Source organism: Schistocerca americana, chromosome X, assembly GCF_021461395.2.
Source record: "Schistocerca americana isolate TAMUIC-IGC-003095 chromosome X, iqSchAmer2.1, whole genome shotgun sequence".
NCBI lineage: Eukaryota > Metazoa > Arthropoda > Insecta > Orthoptera > Acrididae > Schistocerca > Schistocerca americana.
Genome location: NC_060130.1, coordinates 173,115,627 through 173,140,887, shown reverse-complemented (window position 1 = coordinate 173,140,887; position 25,261 = coordinate 173,115,627). Strand labels below are relative to the sequence as shown.

Here is a 25,261-nt window from a genome sequence, read left to right as displayed (position 1 = left end):
ATATTATTTCAGTGACAGTGAACAAAATTTTCCACCTTATAACTAATGCACAGGAAAGGAATGGTGTAGATCACTACATGTGGTAGAAAATGAAAAACAAACACATTTCTTAAGAAGAAGGTGGGTGGGGGGGGGCAGGCCTCAGCAACATCCCCTCAGTGTGCACATGTGTGTTGTTCACCAAATTAAACGTGAATAGAGTGTAGATGTAACAACACTAAAATATAAAAAAAGGCCAGTAGTGATAGCCCTATTTCAATACGGAGATGGAGGGGAGAGGGAATATAAAGGAGGAATGCCCATATACACTAGTGCATTGCTGTCCACGACATTTGGAGGCAAGCATATCTAAAATTATTACCCACAGCACATGACTGTGAAACCAGGCAAGTCAAAAATAATATATGAAAGACTGGAATAATCAGCCTCATTCAAAGTTAGGAAATACATCTTGCATTTTAGAATAATCGAAAAATGTTTGGCAAAATATTTTTCTTAATTTAGTACAAACCATGCAACAAACATGATACAAGGTATTCACAAAAAGAATTTCTGTGATATCAACTATAAAGTGTGCAGAATGTAACAATTATTGTGATTTAGGGGCCTTACAAACAGTTCTTTGAATTATATTGGGAAAACAAAACAAACTCAATATTAAGAAGCTGTATCAAGATGTCCTTAGTTTGGAAGTAAAATTTCTCTCATTTGTAACAACGTTAAGTTTTAAAAAATACTAAAAATATGTGCAAATGACACCAATAAATTCATGGGTTTATTTACTTACTGAAATGAAATAAAAATTGACTTATAACACCACAGGAATAATGTATCTGCCAGTGTGAAAGTTTTCATTTAACACACAAGAGGAATCTGTCCGTAAGAGGAGGAGGAGGAGGTGGTGGTGGTGGTGGTGGTGGTGGTGGTGGATGTTGGATGGGTAGGAAAGAGGAAGGAAAGAAGACAGGAAGAATAAGGTTTAACATTCCATCACTGACATGGTCATTAGAGAAGGCACAAGCTTGAATTTGGGATGAATGAGGAAGAAACTCAGTTGTTTCCTTTTCCAAGGAACCGCACCATATTTACCTTAAGCAGTTCAGGGAAACTCCACAAAATGTAAACCTGGATGATTAGACAGGGATTTGAACTGCCATCATCCCAAAGAAAAGTCCAGTGTCTTACCACGGTGCCACTACACTTGGTATTGGTCACAATACCCCCGTAACAATAATAGTGAGAGTTAATTTTAAAATGGGATCACATTTACCCCTTTAAAGACATGAGAGATTTCATTATTTTATTTTAATCAAGTGTAAGTTTTTAAATAACCAAAACAAGTATTATAGGAAAGTTGTCTAAATAAAAAGAAATTGAGGAGAAGGATGGTGTAGCCAGAAGAAAACCTGTGACAAAAATAAGAATAATAGTAATAACAATCCATCTATCCATCTGTTCATAATCTTAGAAACAAGAGTGAATCAACTACGTTTTCAAGTCAATGAGAAGAGAAAATAGTGGATTGTCAGTGACATTACATATTTAATTAAACAAAAACTAAATAAAAATAATAAAACAGCCTATGATAACCTTCAAAAATATCACCAGAAAAAAAGAGAATCAAAAGAAGCATAAGAGGAAAAACAACTTTTAACATACAAGTTTCTGGGTATGGTAGTGCAACATATTGTGAATATGTATCACTTTACAATATGATTTGGTAACATGCCCAGAAAAGTTTCATGCTAACTGACTCTGGCTGCATCAGCATGCACAGTTATATGATTGTTTCAATCTGCACTAAATGTTAAGCAAATTATAAGACATTTCTCATAAACATGCCACAGCACAACTTGTTGGAAGTGGCAAAATTCTTGAAGCAAGTAGGCAGCAAAAATGAAAGTTTTTACTAAATACTCTGTAAGATCCCTTTAATGACAACCAACAAATACCAATCATTGCTGAAAGGAATTAATGTGTGCACAAAGACAAATCTTGAAGAGTAATTGCACCAGGTGACATGAGCACATCCTACTGAAGTTTTTCCAGCTGTATTTACAATACCAAGAACACACTTCCTTTATAAACTTGAAAAAGATGCCAAATCATAAATGCTGCAGTGACTGAAAATTAATCCACATAATGAGAAAGAATCTGAAAGCATTTCCGAGAACATTTTTCTTAATAGCCATTTGCGCAGAAGAGGCCAACATCAGCAGAAATGTTTGGTATTAGAAGTTGTCTCAGAAATAAAGGTGCTTTGTTTTCTACCAGGATCTTGGTACAAAAATGTCCTCTGTACAGCTCGTGAAAAGTCATTTGCTACTGTTAAACATTATCTTTATTGACTTGACCAGCTTAAACTCTCAGGGATTGACAGCAAACACAACAATATTAAGAAAGTGTATCACACTCAAATGACCCACAATTAGGCAGGAGACCCTATTCCCATGACAACATAATGTTAATGGATGTCAGTTTAAGATAAATATTCTACTTACATTCTGAAACTATTTTTCAAAAACCACTGGAAAATGTAAACAAAGGAACAAAGGTCAATGGTACGTGTTTAAGTGACACAGTTTACACAGACAACACTGTGATACTCACTGGCAACATGAAAGGCCTTTAGCTGCTCCTAAACAGAACTACCCACACTAGTAAAGAGTTCAGTCCAAGTATAACGAAAGTGCTGGCAGGTCGATAGACACACAAACAAACACAAACATACACACAAAATTCAAGCTTTCACAACCAACCGTTGCTTCGTCAGGAAAGAAGGAAGGAGAGGGAAAGACGAAAGGATGTGGATTTTAAGGAAGAGGGTAAGGAGTCATTCCAATCCCGGGAGCGGAAAGACTTACCTTAGGGGGGAAAAAAGGACAGGTATACACTCGCACACACACACACACACACACACACATATCCATCCGCACATACACAGACACAAGCAGACATTTGTAAATGGGCCTTTACAAATGTCTGCTTGTGTCTGTGTATGTGCGGATGGATGTGTGTGTGTGTGTGTGTGTGTGTGTGTGTGTGTGTGTGTGTGTGTGTGTGTGAGCGAGAGTGTATACCTGTCCTTTTTTCCCCCTAAGGTAAGTCTTTCCGCTCCCGGGATTGAAATGACTCCTTACCCTCTCCCTTAAAACCCACATCCTTTCGTCTTTCCCTCTCCTTCCCTCTTTCCTGACGAAGCAACGGTTGGTTGTGAAAGCTTGAATTTTGTGTGTATGTTTGTGTGTCTATCGACCTGCCGGCACTTTCGTTTGGTAAGTCACATCATCATTGTTTTTAGATATATTTTTCCCACGTGGAATGTTTCCCTATATATATATATATATATATATATATATATATAATAAAGGGAAACATTCCACGTAGGAAAAATATTATTCCCTCTCCTTCCTTCCCTCTTTCCTGATGAGGCAACAGTTTGTTGCGAAAGCTTGAATTTTGTGTGTATGTTTGTGTGTCTGTCGACCTGCCAGCACTTTCATTTGGTAAGTCACATCATCTTTGTTTTTAGATTTTTTTATATATATATATATATATATATATATATATATATATATATTATAGACACACACACACACACACACACACACACACACACACACACAAAGATGATGTGACTTACCATACGAAAGCGCTGGCAGGTCGATAGAAACACAAACAGACACATACATACACACAAAATTCAGGCTTTCGCAACAAACTGTTGCCTCATCAGGAAAGAGGGAAGGAGACCTGCCAGTGCTTTCGTATGGTAAGTCACATCATCTTTGTTTTTAAATATATACATACACATTTTTCCCGCGTGGAATGTTTCCCTCTATTTTTTTATATATATATATTGTGAACCTTTTTTATTGTGCCTATCTGTGACTCAGCATATCCGCTATATGGTGAGTAGCAACTTTCTGTCTCATAATACATATTTTTTATTTATATTTCCATGTGCAAACCACTGAAGATGCCTATTAAATTCTGAATGTACAAAGACAATCTTAAAACAGTCAAATAACATTTATCATTTCGATTTGATGTAAAAATAAATATATTATCTACAGTCAAACATCACAAATGTAGGTAATCATTTGAAAATTAACAAGAATGTTCAAAACTAGTCACTAATAAAAATATTATAAACAATCCTGATGGAAACCTTAATTAATAAATTACAAATACATATAGTTACTGATCCTGATACCAACACAATGTTGGAATTACGAAAATACACTCCTGGAAATTGAAATAAGAACACTGTGAATTCATTGTCCCAGGAAGGGGAAACTTTATTGACACATTCCTGGGGTCAGATACATCACATGATCACACTGACAGAACCACAGGCACATAGACACAGGCAACAGACCATGCACAATGGCGGCACTAGTACAGTGTATATCCACCTTTCGCAGCAATGCAGGCTGCTATTCTCCCATGGAGACGATCGTAGAGATGCTGGATGTAGTCCTGTGGAACGGCTTGCCATGCCATTTCCACCTGGCGCCTCAGTTGGACCAGCGTTCGTGCTGGACGTGCAGACCGCGTGAGACGACGCTTCATCCAGTCCCAAACATGCTCAATGGGGGACAGATCCGGAGATCTTGCTGGCCAGGGTAGTTGACTTACACCTTCTAGAGCACGTTGGGTGGCACGGGATACATGCGGACGTGCATTGTCCTGTTGGAACAGCAAGTTCCCTTGCCGGTCTAGGAATGGTAGAACGATGGGTTCGATGACGGTTTGGATGTACCGTGCACTATTCAGTGTCCCCTCGACGATCACCAGTGGTGTACGGCCAGTGTAGGAGATCGCTCCCCACACCATGATGCTGGGTGTTGGCCCTGTGTGCCTCGATCGTATGCAGTCCTGATTGTGGCGCTCACCTGCACGGCGCCAAACACGCATAAGACCATCATTGGCACCAAGGCAGAAGCGACTCTCATCGCTGAAGACGACACGTCTCCATTCGTCCCTCCATTCACGCCTGTCGCGACACCACTGGAGGCGGGCTGCACGATGTTGGGGCGTGAGCGGAAGACGGCCTAACGGTGTGCGGGACCGTAGCCCAGCTTCATGGAGACGGTTGCGAATGGTCCTCGCCGATACCCCAGGAGCAACAGTGTCCCTAATTTGCTGGGAAGTGGCGGTGCGGTCCCCTACGGCACTGCGTAGGATCCTACGGTCTTGGCGTGCATCCGTGCGTCCCTGCGGTGCGGTCCCAGGTCGACGGGCACGTGCACCTTCCGCCGACCACTGGCGACAATATCGATGTACTGTGGAGACCTCACGCCCCACGTGTTGAGCAATTCGGCGGTATGTTCACCCGGCCTCCCGCATGCCCACTATACGCCCTCGCTCAAAGTCCGTCAACTGCGCATACGGTTCACGTCCACGCTGTCGCGGCATGCTACCAGTGTTAAAGACTGCAATGGAGCTCCGTATGCCGTGGCAAACTGGCTGACACTGACGGCAGCGGTGCACAAATGCTGCGCAGCTAGCGCCATTCGACGGCCAACACCGCAGTTCCTGGTGTGTCCGCTGTGCCGTGCGTGTGATCATTGCTTGTACAGCCCTCTCGCAGTGTCCGGAGCAAGTATGGTGGGTCTGACACACCGGTGTCGATGTGTTCTTTTTTCCATTTCCAGGAGTGTGTAAGGTCATTTACCATGCCAGTGAAAAAGTAAACAAGTCTTAACCACCAATAAATGGAGGAAAGCACTGTAAGACAGAATAACTATGTCATTATTGGAAATCTTAGAAGTGATTAAACACTGGACACCCATAAGAACAACAATCAAAATGACAAGCTCACATAAATGATACCATTTCAAAAATTTTCATAAGAAATATGACCCATTACCTTCAGATAATACATTTTGACTAATGATATTATAACAAAACAAACACTACACTAAGGCAGCAAACAGTTGGGTCAGCTATATCTGTTCCAAGATGAATGGCACAACATAAGAGGAAAATGGTAGTGACACCAACAGCTATATAAAGCAGCTTGCAGAGACATCACATTGACGTGATTTAGCTGCAAAATTCTGTTCCTGTCCCGGCATATCGACAAGCGCCAGCACAAAAATGAAGATCACAAGAGTAAAGAAGGTGGTTAGACAACATCAGCCAATAGCCCGGATTGTTTACATGTTGCCCATTGCCTGCGACACCATTGTAAATTCAAAGTTAAGTATTGTCAATCTGCTTATTTGTGATAAAAACTCCTAATGTGATTTGCTTGAATCATTGTATAGCATTCCAAGAACACAGCATCCTTTAGGCACCCTATACGAGACGAGTGGGCAGGACCCTACATTTGGCAACGAGTATCCACCGAACACAGTGCCAGACGGCCATTTTTTTTTTTTTTTTTTTGCAGGCGCCTTAATTCTCTCTTTTTCTTTACTTTGCAGGGGCTTTTCTTTGCTTTAACAGTTTCTTGTCGTTTTTGATAATCAGTGTTTTCAGGTGGGTGTTGCAGAAAATTTCTTTGCTTGGTTGCCTTTCGAAGCAGGTTGTACACCTGAAGAACATATTTCAAATTAGCGTGCTTTGTTTCATGTCTTGTCTGATGCAGAACTTAAGTGTAGACTGGACAAGTGTGATTTTTTTAAACCTGAGTTGCAGTATCTGGGTCATATCATAAACAGTCAAGGTGTACATCCTCTTCAGTCGCATTTATTTGCCATACGAGACTTGCCAGTTCCTCGCAATATCACAAAGTTGCAGTCAGTCTTAGGGAACATGAACTATTATATTCAGTTCATATCAAGTGCTGCACACATCACAGATCCATTGCGTTGCTTGCATCGCAAGAATGTCCCCTTTGTTTGGACAGATGAGTGCCAAGAAGCTTTTCAAAAACTTAAAGATCCATTGCTCAGTGAACAATGTTTAGTTCATTTTGATCCTGACAAACTAGTTGTATTCTTATGGAATCGATGTATTGCTATCGCACAGGATTGGTGATAAGGACAGACCTATTGCTTTCACATCAAAAGTGTTGTCCAACGCTCAGTGTAACAATTCACAAATTGAGAAAGAGGCATTGGCTATTGTGCATGGTGTCACCAAATTCCACCACTATTTGTTTGGTAGAAAATTCTACATAGTAATGGATCACAAGTCTCTGTATACCTTGTTTCATTTGACTAAACCGGTTCCTGTTCGAACTGCCCAAAAGTTTCGACAATGGGCTTTGTTGTTGTCTCAATACCAGTATGAGATCGGGTTTCACCCGGCAGCTCAACAAGGTAATGCAGACGCGCTTTCATGTCTTCCAATTGGCCCTGATACAGACTGACACTTCTGCTGCATCTTCTTGGCACATCGATGCTCAGGATTCTTAATTGCTTCAGTGTTTTCTGCTTAACTGTAAGAAAATTGCACAGGCCACAGAAGCTGATCCAGATTTGAACATTTTGCTAACATACATTCGCACATCTTGGCCTCACTCTTTGAATAGCGTAAAGAACTCTGTAGTGTGCCCATACTTTGCATGTCAACATAGCCTTGCTATGCGGAAAGGTATGATTCTTGTTCATGATGACAGTGGACAGTCATATGTGTTGATCTCTAAGGCTTTGCAAAAAGAAGTGTTGCTATTACTTCATGGGGCTGTTTTTTACTTACACACTATTTCATTTCATTATCTCATTGCTAGTGAAATGAAATAAAGAGTTTATTTAAATAAAAAAGTCTACTCTCACGAAATTCTGGGCAGCTGTGGATACCAGCATAAAAATCAAAAACCAATCAAAAGAGGCAACAAAATTTCCACAGAGCAGCCAAATCTTCAAAAGCGTACAGTGTGGTCCAAAGTAATGTCAAAGAATGTGATTCATCCCACATGTAGATCTTTAAACTGGAGGACATTATCCACAAAAGATGCCAAATGTATGAAGAACTATCCTTTTCTCTTCATTGATGATACAGAATCGGGCAACAATTGTTATTCGTTATACAGAACATGGAAACCAAAGAAAGGGGGCTCCACAGCAAGTACTGCAGTTTAATTTAGAAACTGAAATGGCTCTGAGCACTATGGGACTTAACATCTATGGTCATCAGTCCCCTAGAACTTAGAACGACTTAAACCTAACTAACCGAAGGACATCACACAACACCCAGCCATCACGAGGCAGAGAAAATCCCTGACCCCGCCGGGAATCGAACCCGGGAACCCGGGCGTGGGAAGCGAGAACGCTACCGCACGACCACGAGATGCGGGCAAACTGAAATGGACATTATAATTGATGACAGACAGGTTGTGCCTTATTGCCCTCTTTATGGCTCTGAGCACTACGGGACTTAACATCTGAGGTCATCAGTCCCCTAGAACTTAGGTTAGTTAGGTTTAAGTAGTTCTAAGGACATCACACACATCCATGCCCGAGGCAGGATTTGAACCTGCGACCGTAGCGGTCATGCAGATCCAGACTGAAGCGCCTAGAACCTCTCTGCCACACCGGCTGGCCACCCTCTTTCAAAAATGTTTCATGTACACATCAATATTGCATACTGCAACTCTGTTGAATTGATTAAATACATTTGCAAATACAGCCTGAAAGTAGTGGCATGGCCACTTCCAGGTTAGCTATCAAAAAGTGTGACGAGTTATGACCATTGTTAGGATGAACTGTGTACGTAGAGGCAAAGATGATTCTTACTAGCTGAAAATGTAGATATAGGTGTAGGCTAGTAGCTGGATTGACAGAAAATTTTGTTTCTAAATAATAATAATTGCAGTGCAAATTGTTGTGCTCTTGTTTCACTTCGTTTGTGTGCCCTCAGATTCGTCTCGAGATTCAGTTTTTACATGTTATCATAAGGTTGATGACTTAATACAGCCAGCCGCGGTGGTCTAGCGGTTCTAGGCGCTCAGTCCGGAGCCGCGCGACTGCTACAGTTGCAGGTTCGAATCCTGCCTCGGGCATGGATGTGTGTGATGTCCTTAGGTTAGTTAGGTTTAAATAGTTCTAAGCTCTAGGGGACTGATGACCGTAGATGTTAAGTCCCATAGTGCTCAGAGCCTTAATACAGGTATTAAGTTCATCCAGTTCTATAGGCCATAGAATAACAAGAAAAATTTGTCGAAAATCTCCTACCAGGAGAACAGCATCCCTCAAAGTCAGCTCATTTCTACATGTCTCTTGTAAAGTGCAATACTGTGTTTCTAATGCCTTTTTGTGGACTGCAGTGCATTCTTCCTAAACAAGTTTGTGCTGCCTGAACACTTTCCCTCGATCAGAGCTTCTGCTTATATTGCAAATCAAGCTGTTATGAAACCTGCATATTCAGTGGCACCTTCAAAACTATGTATTTTTCATCCATTAACTAACTGTATGAATGCAGTATCTCAAGATACCATAGCCATACCACTTCTTTGCTGAATCTGTCAGCAAGATATATAGCAAAAATGTTTTTCCATTAAGATGTAGCGTAGTTTTGTATCTGTATAAGTCACAGAGCATTACATTTATGGTTATAACATTCAACTATCACCTGGTGATGGCCTAAGAAGTTTCATAACATCAGGAAAGTGTTTCTTTTTTTACACTTGTCCCAATACTGCAGCCCTATCTTGTACTGTGCTGAGATAGTTTAGCTGTGTGCACAAGTGAGTGGTTAACCCCTATTCCTCATCTTAGATTCCATTCAACTGAAAGTTCTTGAAAGATAGGGAACTACAAAATTGCTACTATTAGTTTTTTTCCCCCTCTCTTCTGAACTCTCATGATGAAACACGAGTTTTATAAATTAGCCTAATGTTATTTCATTTCTTTACTTAGCATAATACATAGGGATATTAATTTTCCACTTGCAATCTAGTGATTGACAAAAACACAAAATAAAATTAGAAACTAAAATAATTTTGCTGGTGATTTTAGTTACATAAATTAGAGGAATTACTGACTATGAATAATTCAGTTTTTCCTTTTATTGTCATGCCCCTGTTTACCTGTATATCTAATGGTGCAGATCCTGCTCGTCTCGTATCCACTGTGAAATCCACTGGTTTTCCTTTTGATACAGATTTTTCAAGCCCTGGCCCATAACATTCAACCTGTATTTTAAAAATAAACGTAGCTCGATCATTCAGCCCTGGTATACAGTGTTACAGAAAGCATACTCAACATTATTCAGGGCATTTACATAAAAATTGCTGTTTAAAATATTATAAAAACTACAAACTTTTCTCATATGACAAATTATGAAGTGTCCATTATTAAGCTAAAAGACTCACTTTTTCTGGGAAATAATCAGTATTTGGCAATATCTGCGATATGTAGGGACTCTTTGGAATATCTTCATTGTCACACAAAATATGTACAGCATATTCACCAGGTGCTGTAGGATAATATTTAACATCTGCAGAACCATCACCATTGTCATTACATTCAATTTTGGCCTGCGATGGGCCCTCAATACTGAAGCCTGTAAAAGTTAATTGTTGAACATTACTTTCTTATTATCTAGTACAACGAACTTAGTCCTTACTGTACGTAATAAACAGTTCAAGAGAAACTTTTCTTCAAGTTGAGTTTTTATAGGCTATTAAAAAAGAAATTATTTCAATTAATAACACTAAATTTTTCTTCTTATGGAAACATAATTGAGAAAAGGGAAAGAAGATATTTCTTAATGTTCCTACCTAATGCTCCAGTTTCACCATTTGTTTCAACTGTAAAGAGAGCTGGATACCCAACAACACCACCAGCAAGACCAGGTCCATATGCTCGTATTTGTGTCTCTTTATACGGACCAACATTCACCTCAAAAGGTGACCGCGGTATTTCTTGGCCAGCAAATGTCACCATCACTACATAACGTCCCTCCTTCCGAGGATGGTAAACTGCTTCATACACTGTTCCATCAACCTTCCTCAAATTAACTTGCTCATTAACCCCACCTGGAAGATATTTAGGAACATTTTCAATTTTTTGACATAAGTAAATGTATATTATTTATGTAACATGGAAGTGTGATAAAGAGAGTTGCTTTTTTCTGTCTTAATGTAGACCCTTTTCCAATCTAAAAGGACAGATGAACATTTTTGGTTATGGCATAAATGCATACACTACATTCTAAATAACCAATCACATTTGGCATTGATAAAATTTACACATTCAACAGCAGCAGACCCTCTGAAAACTCTTAACCTGTACTAGCTGTTCAGTCACTGTCAAATTACATCAAAAAATTGCTCGCTTGAACTGAATTTTGGACAGTTAGTACTACAAACTAAAATTTGATCCTGACATTACGTATTCCACATCTAGTTTTTCATATAAACTGAGTACGTTTGTATTACATAGTGCTGTGCTCTACAGTTTTCCCATTATGCATTTTCCATAACTTTTCTCAATAAGGTACTAAAATCATTTTGCAACAATGGTCTGATAGCTTGCTTGCTGCCCACGTGTCACTTCCACACCATAAGACGCAAGAGCGGGAAGAGGTGGGAGTGGGAGGTGTGATTGGGTGGGGGAAGAGAGGGGTTGGTCAGCAGACAGCACAGAGTGTGCAACACACAACCATCCAGAGAGCTCTGTCTGTTTGTCAACAGTGACCCCCCCCCCCCCCCAATCACTTGCATATGCCGCCAAAACAGTGGAGAGAAGTCTAAATAACAGGCTGAAGAACACTTTCAGATCCCGATGTCTGATCTATCATTGATCAGTCCGAAGATCGAAAACAGAGGTAAGTCTGGCAAGTTGTTCATTTAGCAGCAACAGCATACACATGAGGACAGCCGAACATGAAGTGGAGGACCTGCTGTTTCAGTGGTTTCAGCACATGCACCCACAGCAAATTTTGTTGTCTGGCCCCAGTCTTCAAGAAAAGGCTTGTGAAAGGGCCCAGTAAAAGAAAATTCCTAGGTTTGTGTGTTCTGAAGGCTGGCTATGATGATTTTAGAAAAGGCATAAAATCAGTGCTATCAGTATATGTGGGGAGGCACATCCAGTAAACAAGGAATATTTCATTGAGTGAGCATGGGAATTTCAAACCAAGCTCTCTCATTTATGTCACTCAGCCTCTACTATTGATCATATAGCCACTGAAGCAGCTAAGAAGTCAGCTAATGACGAACTGATAAAAAATGCAAATAACAAAAGTAAAGCTGCTTGGACTTCAGTTAAACATGAGACTGGAAATCAGGCAATACAATCAGTGATCAACTTTATAAACTCATACTTCACCAGTATTGCAAAAGACCTGCAGAGCAAATTTCCAAAAAGATCTGATATTCCAGTGCAAAATTACATATAAACTTCAATGGTTCTGCTCCCCGCTACTGAGAGAGAAGTAAGCAGTACCATAAAACAATTAGAAAACAAATCCTCAACAGGACTGGACCAAGTTCTCAGTTTGTGTGTTAAAAGAGTGTATAGACAGTATTAAAGCCCCTTTAATGGACATCATTAACCAGTCTTAAGACTGGCTGCTTCCCTGACTCCCTGAAACTAGCTAAAAATCTTACCTCTTCACAAAAATGGTGATGTTGAAAACAGAAAATTACAGGCCAATTGCTTTACTTCCAGTATTTTCCAAAATAGTGGAGACTTTAATGAAAACTAGACTTATGAGTTACTTAAATAAATATAATCTTCTCTGCAAGGAACAGCAAGTCTTCAGACCGGGCAGAAGCACTAAAACTGCAATTGCTCAGTTTACAAAAATTGTTTTGGAATCACTAGACAAAGACAGTTATGTAACGAATTTTCCTAGACCTATCATAGGCCTTCGATACTGTTGATCACAACATTCTTCTACAAAAGTTGGAGTCTCTGGAAATCAGGGGAGTGGTAAAAAAATAGTCACAATCATACCTAAATAGCAGAATGCAGAGTGTAGAGTGTAGTAATGTCACATAGCACATCCAAATACGTGGTGAATCACTTATCTGACCCACAGTATGTTAATATAGGAGTCCCACAAGGAAGTGTTCTGGGCTCAATACTGTTATTAATTGATGTTAATTATTTCCCACAATGTGTGGAGCATGGAGAAAAAGTACTTTTTTCTGATGACAGTAATATACTGATTACCAGCAAGACATCTCACCTGCTACTGAAAAAAGCCAATGAAGCACTAAGCAGATGTTTACAAATTGTCTACAGAGAACAGAGTAACTCTCAACATTAAGAAAACAAACAGCGTGTAAAGTGAAACTCATTCTGGAAACAGCGTGTAATTTAGAATAAACAAGAAGCAGAAGTCCATACATTTAAAACAACACAACACTTCAATAACAGATGTAACTAACACTAAATTCCTTGACTGCACATTGACAGCCAACTAAATTGGAATGAACATGTCACGATTATCTCAAAGAGGGTCTCCACCGTATGCTATGTGCTTAGAGTTCTTGCACCAGCATGCAGTGTCATCTGTGTAAGGTCAGGTTACTTTGGTTATGTGCATGCCATCCTTAGCTATGGAATAATCTTTTGGGGAAATAGTACCCAGAATCTACAAACAGTTTTCAGATTACAAAATAGAGCTGTAAGAATAATGACAAAACACAATAGATGGGCTCATTGCAAAGTATTATTTAAAAACCTACACCATCTGACTGTTCCTTGAGAGTTTATTTTTCAGACTGTAATGTATATCAGAAAAAAATCTTTACCATTATAGCTTGAATAACACTATTCATGATCATAACACAAGGTTGAGTCATTTCCTCCATTGAGAATGTGCCCATACAGCGAGAAAGAGCCACAAAATTCCTTTGAGTGTGGATAGATGACACACTACAGTGGGACATACATTAAGATAAATTATTAAGTAAAATGAACAGTTTGTGCTATGCTTTTAGTATTTTAAGTAAAATCTGTGATATCAAAACACTAAAATGTGCCTACTTTGCATTAGCACACTTAATAATTACATACTGCATTTCCTTTTGGGGCTTCTCCCATAAGAATGTATTTATTATGCAGAAGCGAATAATTAAGACAATGAAACAAGTACCCCTGTCTTTCACCACTAAAGATCTCTTTAAGGAGCTCAGTATTTTGCCAGTACCTTGTATCTATATTCATGAAACAGTGTGTTTTATTCATGAAAATCTCCATATATTTACAAAAAATAGAGATGTTCACTATCATAATACTTGTCATTCCCATGACATATTCATAGCTGATCAACGGCTACATAAAGGGCATAGTAGTGTAAGGCACAGGGAAGTAGTACTGTACAAGAAGCTACCTGAAAATGTCAGGTCTTGCCAGAAAGGATTCAGATCCAAAATAAAGTCAATCCTACAGAAGCACTGCTTCTATTCAGTGGAAGAATTTATGAATAGTAATCTAAAACAATTTTTGTAATGTATTTTACTGCATGTGTTAAAATATTACTTTCAACTGACTTATGTGACTATTCAGAGATATAACTGTTCCTTGTTATGGCTCATCTGCACTTATGATAACACAATGTAAATAGTGTTACTCTGTAATCATTATCTGATGACTGTACATAACATACCAAAAAGTTATGATTCACTATGTACAGCATATAATTTATATAAATGTATATTTTAAGAATGTCTATACTTATTCATGTAACTGAATACCTACAAAATAAGTATATTTATGTATCAAAGCATATTAAATGTAACTTATCCTACATCTATGTGTAATAACACAACAAGATTTCTGGATGAATAAATCAATGAAAAATGAGATAGAACAGTCTTGATTATCGAGGCATGATAATCTATAATAAGCTGCCACAGAATATAAAAGAAATTAGCAGTATGTATTCTTTTAACACTTTCAGACCGGAATTTTTTCTGAAGAAAGGAAAAAACCTCTTTATGTACCTATGCTCTTTGATGATGTTTCAATGATGTTAAAAACCAAGAACGGTAAAAACCTATGTACATTTTTTCAAGATATACTTTGTACATGTGGCTTCTTATTAATTAATTAATTTTGAAATATTCCCCATTTTAATAAATTAATTGAATTTTCAATAGTTACCATGCAAAAACAACAGTAATAACATTGAATTATTCAGCGGAATAAGACTAACTAAACACTACCATTTATGGCGATTGTCACAAGCTGCTGCACACTACTACTTACATTCACTTGATATTTTTATAATGATGGAGAGCAGGTGGCAGCACTTGTGCATGATGAGTAGTTTGAACAAAAACACAAATGTATACATGAGGTTTACTGTGAGGAAAAATATTTATGTTGCAAGTAAGGCACATTAAAAATTAATGTACATAATTGTAGCCAGTTGGTCTGAAAGGGGTAAAAAAAACTGTAAAACTGTTTTTGCAAGAGCATTGTTTCTACACTTTGGATGAATATCTTCAATGAAAACCAAAGAATTGTTGGGAACACCTAGCATTTTTTTCCATTCATGTATTATGTATTTATAACTATGTATTTATGTCTGCTAGTTCCACATCAACACACCTAGTATATTTATTTAAACAATATAAACTATCCTTTTTCATGTATGCAATATGTATGCAGGTCTTTGTATTTATGTATGTTAGTTCTACATCAAAATATCTATGCTTATTAAAGAATGTAAATGCCATGTGTTAAGAAAATATTTAGACTTCATTCCATAATTTGAACATTCACTGATGATATCCAAGCAATTTATATTGTTTAAGGATGGATAAATAAATAAATTTAAAAAACCAAAGAGGTATGTTTACTTTGAAGTTTGCATTTTCTGTAACTTGATGCCTGCAACAACACTATATCTTAAGGGCAAAAAATGTCAGGAAAATGCAGCAAGGAGAGACTGTTGGTGCTGTTGTGTTTTAATTCAGATGGTTCTAAAAATCTCAAACCATTACCAACTGGAAAATAAAATAATCCACATTGTTTTAAAAATATCACCCTATTTAGTCTGCCATGCCACTACAAGAATAACAAAGCTTGGATGACCAAACCTCTCTTCTGTAGTTGGCTCTTTGAGGTTCAACAGCAAATGGCTGTGAAGGAGATAAATATTTGGCCAAGTTTGGACCACTGCTTGACACATCAGTTCGACGACCTACAACTTCTGAACATAAAAGATGTCTTCTAACTAGTTGACAACATGAGCTGTCTGCAGCCACTGGATCAAGGAATAATCACCTCAATAAAGTGTAATTACAGACGCCAACTTATGAAGACTGGCATCAGTTCAGTCGAACTGCAAGACTACATTGGAACATACTGCAAGCTACCTGCAACAATTCTGCTGCTTGGGATGAAGTTACAACAGACACTATATCTAACTTTTAAGAACATCTGGACAGCAACTGATAACACCACTGAAAATGAAGAGGAAACCTATGATCCTACAACTGAACTTATAAGACAGATACAACTTTGGATTCTGATGCTGCTCTTTTACAGGCTTACACCTAGTTGGTGCCCTCTAGTGCCACCAATATGGAAGGATGGACACTGGCAGACATCATCATCTGTGCTGCTGAAGAACCAGCCATCAGTTCTGCTGATGCAAAAGGAAATGCTAATGCTTTGTTGTGTGTGAGATAATATTATATCCAACAGTCTGATGACAATTAATGATTTTTTCAGATTAATGTAATGAAATAACATGTGTCAGGGGTAAGAATTGTTATAAACTAAAACAAGTGTTCCAATTAAAACTTGGTGTGTTACAGAACAATATATTAAAGTGTTTCTTAAGATTATCATTTGTTGCATTATATGATGCACTAATTCAATGGGTACAATATTGTTCCAAATATGTTTCTTTCATACAATACAGATATGTACATGACGACAGGCATCTGACAATACGTACACATACTTTCATATAACAAAGGCCAGAAATACTGTTACAAATAAACAGTATTCTTATTTTTATTTTTTGTTAGAGGTCATGAAAATAGAGCACACTCACAACAAGAGAAAAAGTGCACCCAATGGTGATATTTATACATAAAACTTCATTAATTTAAACTTCATTACACCAATTTGGCTATTTTTGTGTGTGTGTGTGTGTGTGTGTGTGTGTGTGTGTGTGTGTGTGTCAGTCAAAATAATCACCAGTAGCAGCAATACGCCCTTCCAGTCTGGTATGGAATGACTGTTGCACACGTGCTAGCATTTCAGCTAAGATGTCCAAGCAGAATGCAGTAACATGTCAATGCGTATCATTGGGAGTGTCTTTGAGCTTTCCCCACAGAAAAAAAGTAAACAGGTGTCAAATTTGGGGAACAGGCTGGCCAAGGTAGAGGTCATTTGCGTCCAATCCAAAGATCTGGAAACAATCTGTGAATACATGCTGTAGTACTTCATGCACTATAGGCTGGACAGCCATCATGTTGATGCCACAGGTTCCTCCCAGTCTGCAGAGGGATTTCTTCTAGTATCCATGGAAGATGGTCTGATAGACTGCATTCAGTGTTTCATCCATGAAAAACAGGCCCAGGAGTTGATGGTTCACTATCCCACACCACATGTTTACACTCCACAGACGTAGATGTTCCACCTGACAAAGCCAACAGGGATTGTCAACGGATCAATGGTGCACATTTCGGCAGTTTACCTGGCCATGATTGGTAAATGTGGCTTAATCACTAAACAAGATACACGATAGATCTGGAGTATCCTGGCTTAATGCCCAAGTACAGAAGGTAAGATGATTCTCAATCATTTCCATGCAGCTCTTACTGGAGAGAGATGTAATAGGGATGGAATCTATGTCATTGGAGAATACATAGTACACTTGGGCAGCTCTTGCCACTTCCTTGTGTGATTGCATTGGAGCTAATGGGCAGATCAACTGCAACAGCAGAGGGAACATTAATTTTCCCCTCTTCTGTCATCACTTGTTTCCTTCTGTAATGTTGTCTAGGTGTTACACTATCACTTTCACATAACTGGTTGAAGAGGTTGATAAATAATAGCCGAGATTGTTGAAATCTATTGGGATACCTTGCTGTACACACCATACAAGAATGAGCTGCATTTTTTCTACGCTCTCCATATACCATGAGCAACTCTGCTTTTTCTGCACTGGTAACTCCCATCATCCACTCACGATAAACTGCTTGGACTTTCACACACTAAATGACCAGCAAGTCACAGTGCACTCAATGAACCCATGATCACATAGTGAGCAAATGTGATAACATCAAACCTAGCAACTACATATGTTGAATGAAACAAACAAGTGTTGGTGCAGAAACTTTTAAAAATATAATATCTCTAAAACCACTTGCACTAGAATCCTGCAACAAACACTACTGATATTGTAGTTTATCCTAATTTTAGTTTCTTGATGTCAACAGGCATTGTTCTATTTAAAAAGTGTATGTTTCCACAAAAAATACACTTTTTAAGTATTATTACAATCTGTTTATTGGTTAACAACACAAGCCCCTGACTACCAATCCATTCTGTTAAAACTGCACATCAACAGCACTTTCCACTTCTGTAACATTTGTGATGCAAGTTTTAGGTGATTCATCCTGTACAGATAGGAAAGACAACATTTAGCACTCTGACTGTTCACAGGGAATTTACATCCTTACAAAATGCAGAAAGATTACCTGCAGTTAGTACAAACAGAGGAGGCTGACTTAACATAAATAAATGTTCCTCTCAAGGCTCCTCTAAACTGAGTTTGTAGAGGGGCTCATGCTGCATGCACATGAAACCACTTTGTGGAATAGGCACCAGCGGAACAATGTTCTGTCTGATAAGCATCTTATCAGTATCTACACTGACAATACTGATGTGTGTGGAGGCAATGAGTACAACATTTACACTCTAATAGTACCATACACCATCATCCTTATCAGGGCAGTTCAGCCATGTTTTGGGGTGAAATCTCATATGGCAGCAAAACACCCCTTGTGTAAATACGTGGCAGGATGACTGGTGTGAATTATCAGGATGGCTTCCTCACATGCACTGTGGCCTCATTTGGTGAACATATTGGAGCAGGATTCATGCTGATGGATGACAATGTATGCCCCTATTATCACAATCTTGTGAACATCTTCCCAATGGAGCATAGAATTTGTTGGATGGAATTACTTCAATATTTTCCAGATCTCGACTACACCGCCATGCCATGCACACGCCATGCTAAAATGATCAGTTAGCAATCATCCTGTCCCACCAGAGGCCACTACGGAAGAATGGGCCAATATCTCACAGGCTTACCTGGACAAACTGGTAAGTAGTATGCCTAACCATATCCGAAAGTGTCTCCAACTACAAGGATGGCCAACTTTTTCATAAACAATGTGTTATTCAAGGCAACAGTGAGAATGAATTTTAGTGCTTGTAGTGGAATTTTTTGCAAGGTTTCTTTTTATTTGTGTTTATCTAGTAAATCAGTTTTGTTTCCTATTATGTCCAGCACTCAACAATGAAACACAATGCAACATTTATTTTTACTGCTGTAAAATGTTATAAACAGATGAAAAGACCTGTGATTTACAGTGGAATAACCACATAAATTTAGTTAAAGGAAGTAGATGCTATACAGATACACTGCAAGAATCCTAAGGGAGCATAATTCACCCAAAAATGAGGTAGCTTAGAAACCCTTTATCAAGCAATTCTGAAATGTTGTCTGTTAGGGAATCTTACTATGTTGGAATAATAGAAGAGGTATAGAGAAGGTTCAAAGAAGCTATTCACTTACTATTAATGTTTATTATTGGTTTTAATTATACAATTATGAACAGGCACTAATTTCACCACTTTCACATCCACATTGCTGCCACAATGAAAGAAAAGAAAAATGCAATAATAAGACAAAGAAGGAGAAATTTGCATACATCACACACATGGTGTCTTCATTCTGACTTCTGATTTTTACTCTTATTACATTCGCTCATTCATTCATTCATTCATTCATTCAATGTGTTTCACTAATTCCCTAATGAAAGAGCCTCAAAGGCTGTGGAATTAGTCAAGCTATACATTAACAGGTGGAAGGAAGGGTTGATGGAAAAAGATCTGTATTTAATGTCTCATCAATCATGACATCATTACACAGAACAAATTCATATTGGATGAGAATGGGGAAGGGAATACAGCCATGTCCTTTCACAGGAACCAGTCTGACATTTACCTTAAGTGATTTGGTGGAAAACTTTGAAGCACCATCCTCTCTAATGTACATCCAGTGCAAACTTCTGTAGAATCAATACTTTTTCACCTTAGCTGCATTGCTCCAAGTGGTTTTGAAACAACAGTAATGAGTGAAATTATGCTAGCAATCTTGTCTGTATGTCAAAACAAAGATATTTCTAAGTGCAAAGCAGCCAGAAAAATGTTTTTGATTAACTTATCCAGGTGCCGGTGCCTCCTCCAAATATTATCCATCTGGATGCCTAGAAACTTCACACACGGAGCCTCATCTAATTTCTACATCTGATCATCACAGGTCATTTTTATTTATTTGAAATTGCATGACATGTGTCTCTGTAAGATTACGTGTTAAATTGTTTGCAGTGAACTAGTTGTAAACCTGTTCTACTATTCTCCTGGTTGTGTATGGTGTGGGTGAGTTTGGGCCCTTTATCAGTATCAGCCAGTCATTAGCAAACACCGGTTTTTGAAGAGTCCTGCAATGAACTGGGTAAATCAATTATGTAGGTCAACAACAGGAGCATGCCACATACCGAGCCTTACAGGACACTACATTTAATGTTTCCCGACTCCCAATTTACTCCTACTCCTGTGACATCAATGTTAATGTGTCCCTCTGCTTTTTGTCATTTGTATAAGGCGACATCCATGCAATAGAATTCCTGTAACACCATACAGTTCTAGTTTTCCTAGTAGAATTTTATTATCTCTACCATCAAAGGACTTGGCAAGGCCACGGAAAATGCCAACATGATGATTTTTCTTGCTTAGTTCTACCATAACAGAGTTTGTAAGACCACACAACACCAACTCTACTTCGATCACGGATATCAGATGAACACACGAATAATAGAAGTGATGAAACACAAGATGAATGATTATGTGAAATTAAGTTTATAGGTCAACCAAGAAGGTTGACTTTTAGTATTCTTCAGCATTTTAAGAGAGCAAAACAGCATTAAACCAAAAGGAATCTGTTGTTCTTTTTTCCCCCTCTTTCCACTATAAATACCTTTTCTTTAATATAAATAGAGTCTGTTTATCTGTAATAAGGCTGACAATTTTAATCTGCATCAACATGGCAATATAAAAGGAACAATAATTCTTGACTGATGATTGCTTCAGGAATATCATCTGGATGTTGTTTGTTATTGCTCAGAGATGAAAATTAATTTCAAATAGCTCAAAGTTTATGAGGACACTATAAATGATTTACAATGTTGGAAAAATATTTTTTTTATTCTACAGGGAAATTGTTAAACATAAATTAATCAGTGGTCATGATCAAAAAATTTGTTCATGTAACTCAAAGAAAACATATGGAAGTACCTGGTCCTATTATTCGAACTGCAGGTGTTCCTTCCCCAGCACCTTCTGTATAGATCCTGAATGTTGCATCATCCCCCACTCTTACACCTGAAGGTTGCAGTCCACGTCCAGATGCCCTTACTTTCTTCGCATCAGAAACTGGGAAAAAAAATAAAAATAAAATGAATATGTAAACAAGAATCACAGAAGCTCACTTTAAGTTTATTAATAAATTGTTTATCTTAAAACAATTCTAAACCATCACTCATACCTGGTGAAACTCTTACACCAAATGGACTGTTCGGAATCGGCTTCCCAGCAAAGAACACATTCACAGAATGCAGACCAACTGCAGATGAAACATATTCACACCTCCAAAGATCTGGTGAAATCTGTCTAACCTTTACAGGCACTGAGGTTTTAGCACCTGCAGGGTCAAGAATAATAACCTCTGGAACTCCACGACCTGCATCTGAAATGATAAATTTGGTAAAGATGAACAAAACCATTTCCATTAACAAGAAATTAATGAAAACTTTAACAGCACAAGGTTTCATACAAAAGTTTTGGTTAAAAATGGCACTATTTCAATTTGAAGCACGGTTTTAGTCTGAGATAAATACAAACACCACACTGCATATTCAGATGTATAACTGGCATTGGAATTCACCCCTCACCCCAGCAAATAAACTATATCTGTTTGCAATGCATGTGTTCATGTGCACACAGTGTATGGGGTAATTTATGAGTTATACACAAAATTGTTCCACAAAATTTCAGGAGAACTGCCGGATGTTTGTAACTTCGTGCCACAATATTTTAACGCAGAGTCTTCTGGCCATTTTCAGGTGATACTGGCGAAAACTCGCTGAGCTCTGGTATTTAAGGACACACCAGCACATGCATGGTGGAGTCATTTGGCATTGCGCTTGCGCTACTTGAGCATGTTCGATTCTGCTGCGCCGCGCACCCTCTGTGGTGAAAACTCGCCGCATCGATACCAATTCGTTTGTCTTCCCACGGTTCCATCACAGAACTACGTCAGCTATGGAGGACACGAAGTTTTTCGATGATTGTATTCCATTCCAAATTCAATTGGAAACCGCCGTCACGATTAATAAGAGACTCATTGTCGTACAGCTATATTTCCATGGATTCATTAATAATTGAACTCCAAAAGTTAGACGTATGGGACACAATTTGTGTCTCACTATAATTCATGACATGACCAGTGGAAATACAGTGTTCAGCGATGGCAGACTTACAAGGCTGAAGAAGGCTTCCACTGTTTGATTTTGACTAGCAACTTCTCTTCCATCCCACAACCCAGTGTTGTTTTCCTTTGTTACTATTCTCTTTTCTTTACTCAGTGTCCACACTTTTCTTTCTCTTATTTCCTGTGTTTTACCTATCACCTTCTGAACCCCCACAGGATTTGACTAACGAGACATTTGATACAGTGTGGCTCATCAGTGCACAACACATAACTACATGACCATGCTGATTGTGGTACAGCAACTCATTTCCCACATTATTCCTGCTGATATAATTAACCCTAGAACTTCAAAGTTATCACTACTCCTACCTCACTCCTGTATTTTCACATATTATTTTCCATATGTTGCCACATGAACTTGTTCAACCTAAGCCTTCAAACCCCCCCTCCCCCCTTTCTCTTCTCTTATTCCAGCACGCACATACTAACCTTGCCTAATCCACTCATATCTGCTGTCCCCCCTCTTTATACACATCCACCCATGAACCTGCACCCCGCATTCTTGTCTCTGTCTCTTTGATCGCATTGTGTTTTCATGCTGAATTTAGTTCATTTTCACCTTTCACTATCAGCCCTACTCCCTCAGGTTTCATCTTTTTTTCCCAATACTTCGTATGTTCCTTCCTTTTTATGATTTTTCCCCACATATTGTTAGATACTGTACAGATCTTAAGAGTTTTTTGCACATATTTTTACACCTTTTTATCTTCCACCATGGATCCTTGCTCCTTCCATCTGCGCCAATACAGAAAAGTTTCCTTAGCCCTAGCCAGAAACCAGTCCCACATACTGTTCCTGCATTGTTACTTAGCTCATGGATTTCCCCCCCCCCCCCCCCCTCACCGTCCCAAAAAGGCCTTACCATCAAATTACCCATTTCCAGCTGCAACCTCCTCTTCCACAATGACATATAGCTGTTCAAGTTTTGCCAAGCCATAGCCCTCCCTAACCTAGTCCTCAAAAACCATGTAACTCTGGCCCAAACCTCCTTACAATACCTCATCTCCATCCATAAAATACTACTGCTCTGCAATCCCAAATTCCTGCATCCCATCTCTCACATTGACACTCTTGCCCTTCAGGAACTAGAGCAGCATGCATAATGCCACCTCAAATACTCTCCAATCTGTTTACCTTCTACTCCCACCTTGGTCATTCACCATCTCTACAACAACAACCTCCCAAGCTCCTCCACATCCTTTTAGTCAGCAAACCATGCCTTACGTACCTACTACATGTACCACAACCTCAGAAACTCACTCCCACCACAATACAGTATTCCAAACCCACACAGACCTAAAAAACAGCCATGAACCTTTCCTCCAAAATCCTTAGTCCCAGAGAAGTATCAGTCCTTTCCAAAAGCCTTTTGCTCCACTACCAAATTTAATCATGCTGGACTTGTTAAAGACCTTCTCTCCATCTCCCGGTCCCTACAGTGGAAACTTTTTCGCCACCAACACTACCAGACTAAAGATAAAGCCAATGCTGAAACCTGTGATGCATTCCCACAGCCCCCCAACTGACCCCCTTTTAATATTCCAGACTATCTCAAAGTCAAATCACACCACACCATCATTCCCCAAATCCCTCAACACGGAATCTAATCTTGCACCCCCAGAAAGAACTACAATCCACCACCTAAAACTGCTCCCAACCATGTTACACAACATTCTGACAAAGGCTCCATCACTGACTATATCTTCACCCACAATTACTTTACGTGACGAACAAATCCATGGTACAGTAATGGGCACCCACATGGTCCAGCCTACGCCAACCCATTCATGGGCCAAGTAGAGGCATTCTTTCCACCCAGAATCCCAAACCCCTCACCTGGTTCAGATTCATTGATGATATCTTTGTGATCTGGATTGATGGTGAAGACACACTATCCACATTCCTCCAGAACCTCAAAACCTTCTCTCTTATTCTCTTCACCTGGTCCTCCTCAACCTGACAAGCCACCTTCCTCAATGTGGACCCCCACTTTAAAGATAGCTACACCAGTACCGTCATCTATATAAAACCTACCAACCACCAACAATACCTTCACTTCAACAGCTGCCACCTATTCCATACCAAGAATCTCCTTCCAAAGAGTCTAGTCACTCGAGGCTGTCTTATCTGTAATGACAAGCAGTCCCACTCCGAATATCATCCTCTCAGTCTTACACAAAAATAGATCTTCCATGCCTTGTCTCTCCACTCCTTACCAACACCCACATTCCCACCATCCAGCTACAAAGCAGCATTCCCCTCATGACTCAGTACCACTAGGGATAGGAGCAAACGATTCACATTCTCTGCCAGAGTTTTGATTATCTCTCTTTATGCCCTACATGAAGAACATCTTACCCACTATCCTTTCTACCCCTGCTGTAGTGGTAGTCTGCCACCCGTCGATCCTACACAAGATCCTTGTCCATCCCTACTCCTCCCCTGCTCCCAACCCCTTGCCCCATGACTCATATACCTTTGAAAAACCTAAATGAAAGACCTGTTCCATACACCACCACTTACTCCAGTCCGATCACAGGCATTTCCT

The 25,261-nt window shown here is 39.0% G+C and overlaps 1 protein-coding gene across 4 annotated transcripts in view; it reads right to left on the bottom strand.

Annotated features, from left to right (window-relative positions):
* Nucleotides 1-25,261, bottom strand: part of LOC124554863 (filamin-A) — a 546,889-nt gene that overhangs the window by 244,482 nt on the left and 277,146 nt on the right. For all 4 annotated transcript variants that reach the window (XM_047128531.1, XM_047128533.1, XM_047128532.1 and 1 more), the window contains 5 exons: nt 21,709-21,909; nt 21,459-21,596; nt 10,676-10,933; nt 10,268-10,458; nt 9,983-10,087 (listed from right to left, as the gene is read on the bottom strand). In XM_047128531.1, the coding sequence (XP_046984487.1) occupies nt 9,983-10,087; nt 10,268-10,458; nt 10,676-10,933; nt 21,459-21,596; nt 21,709-21,909 (893 nt within the window). The remainder of the gene's footprint in view (nt 1-9,982; nt 10,088-10,267; nt 10,459-10,675; nt 10,934-21,458; nt 21,597-21,708; nt 21,910-25,261) is intronic.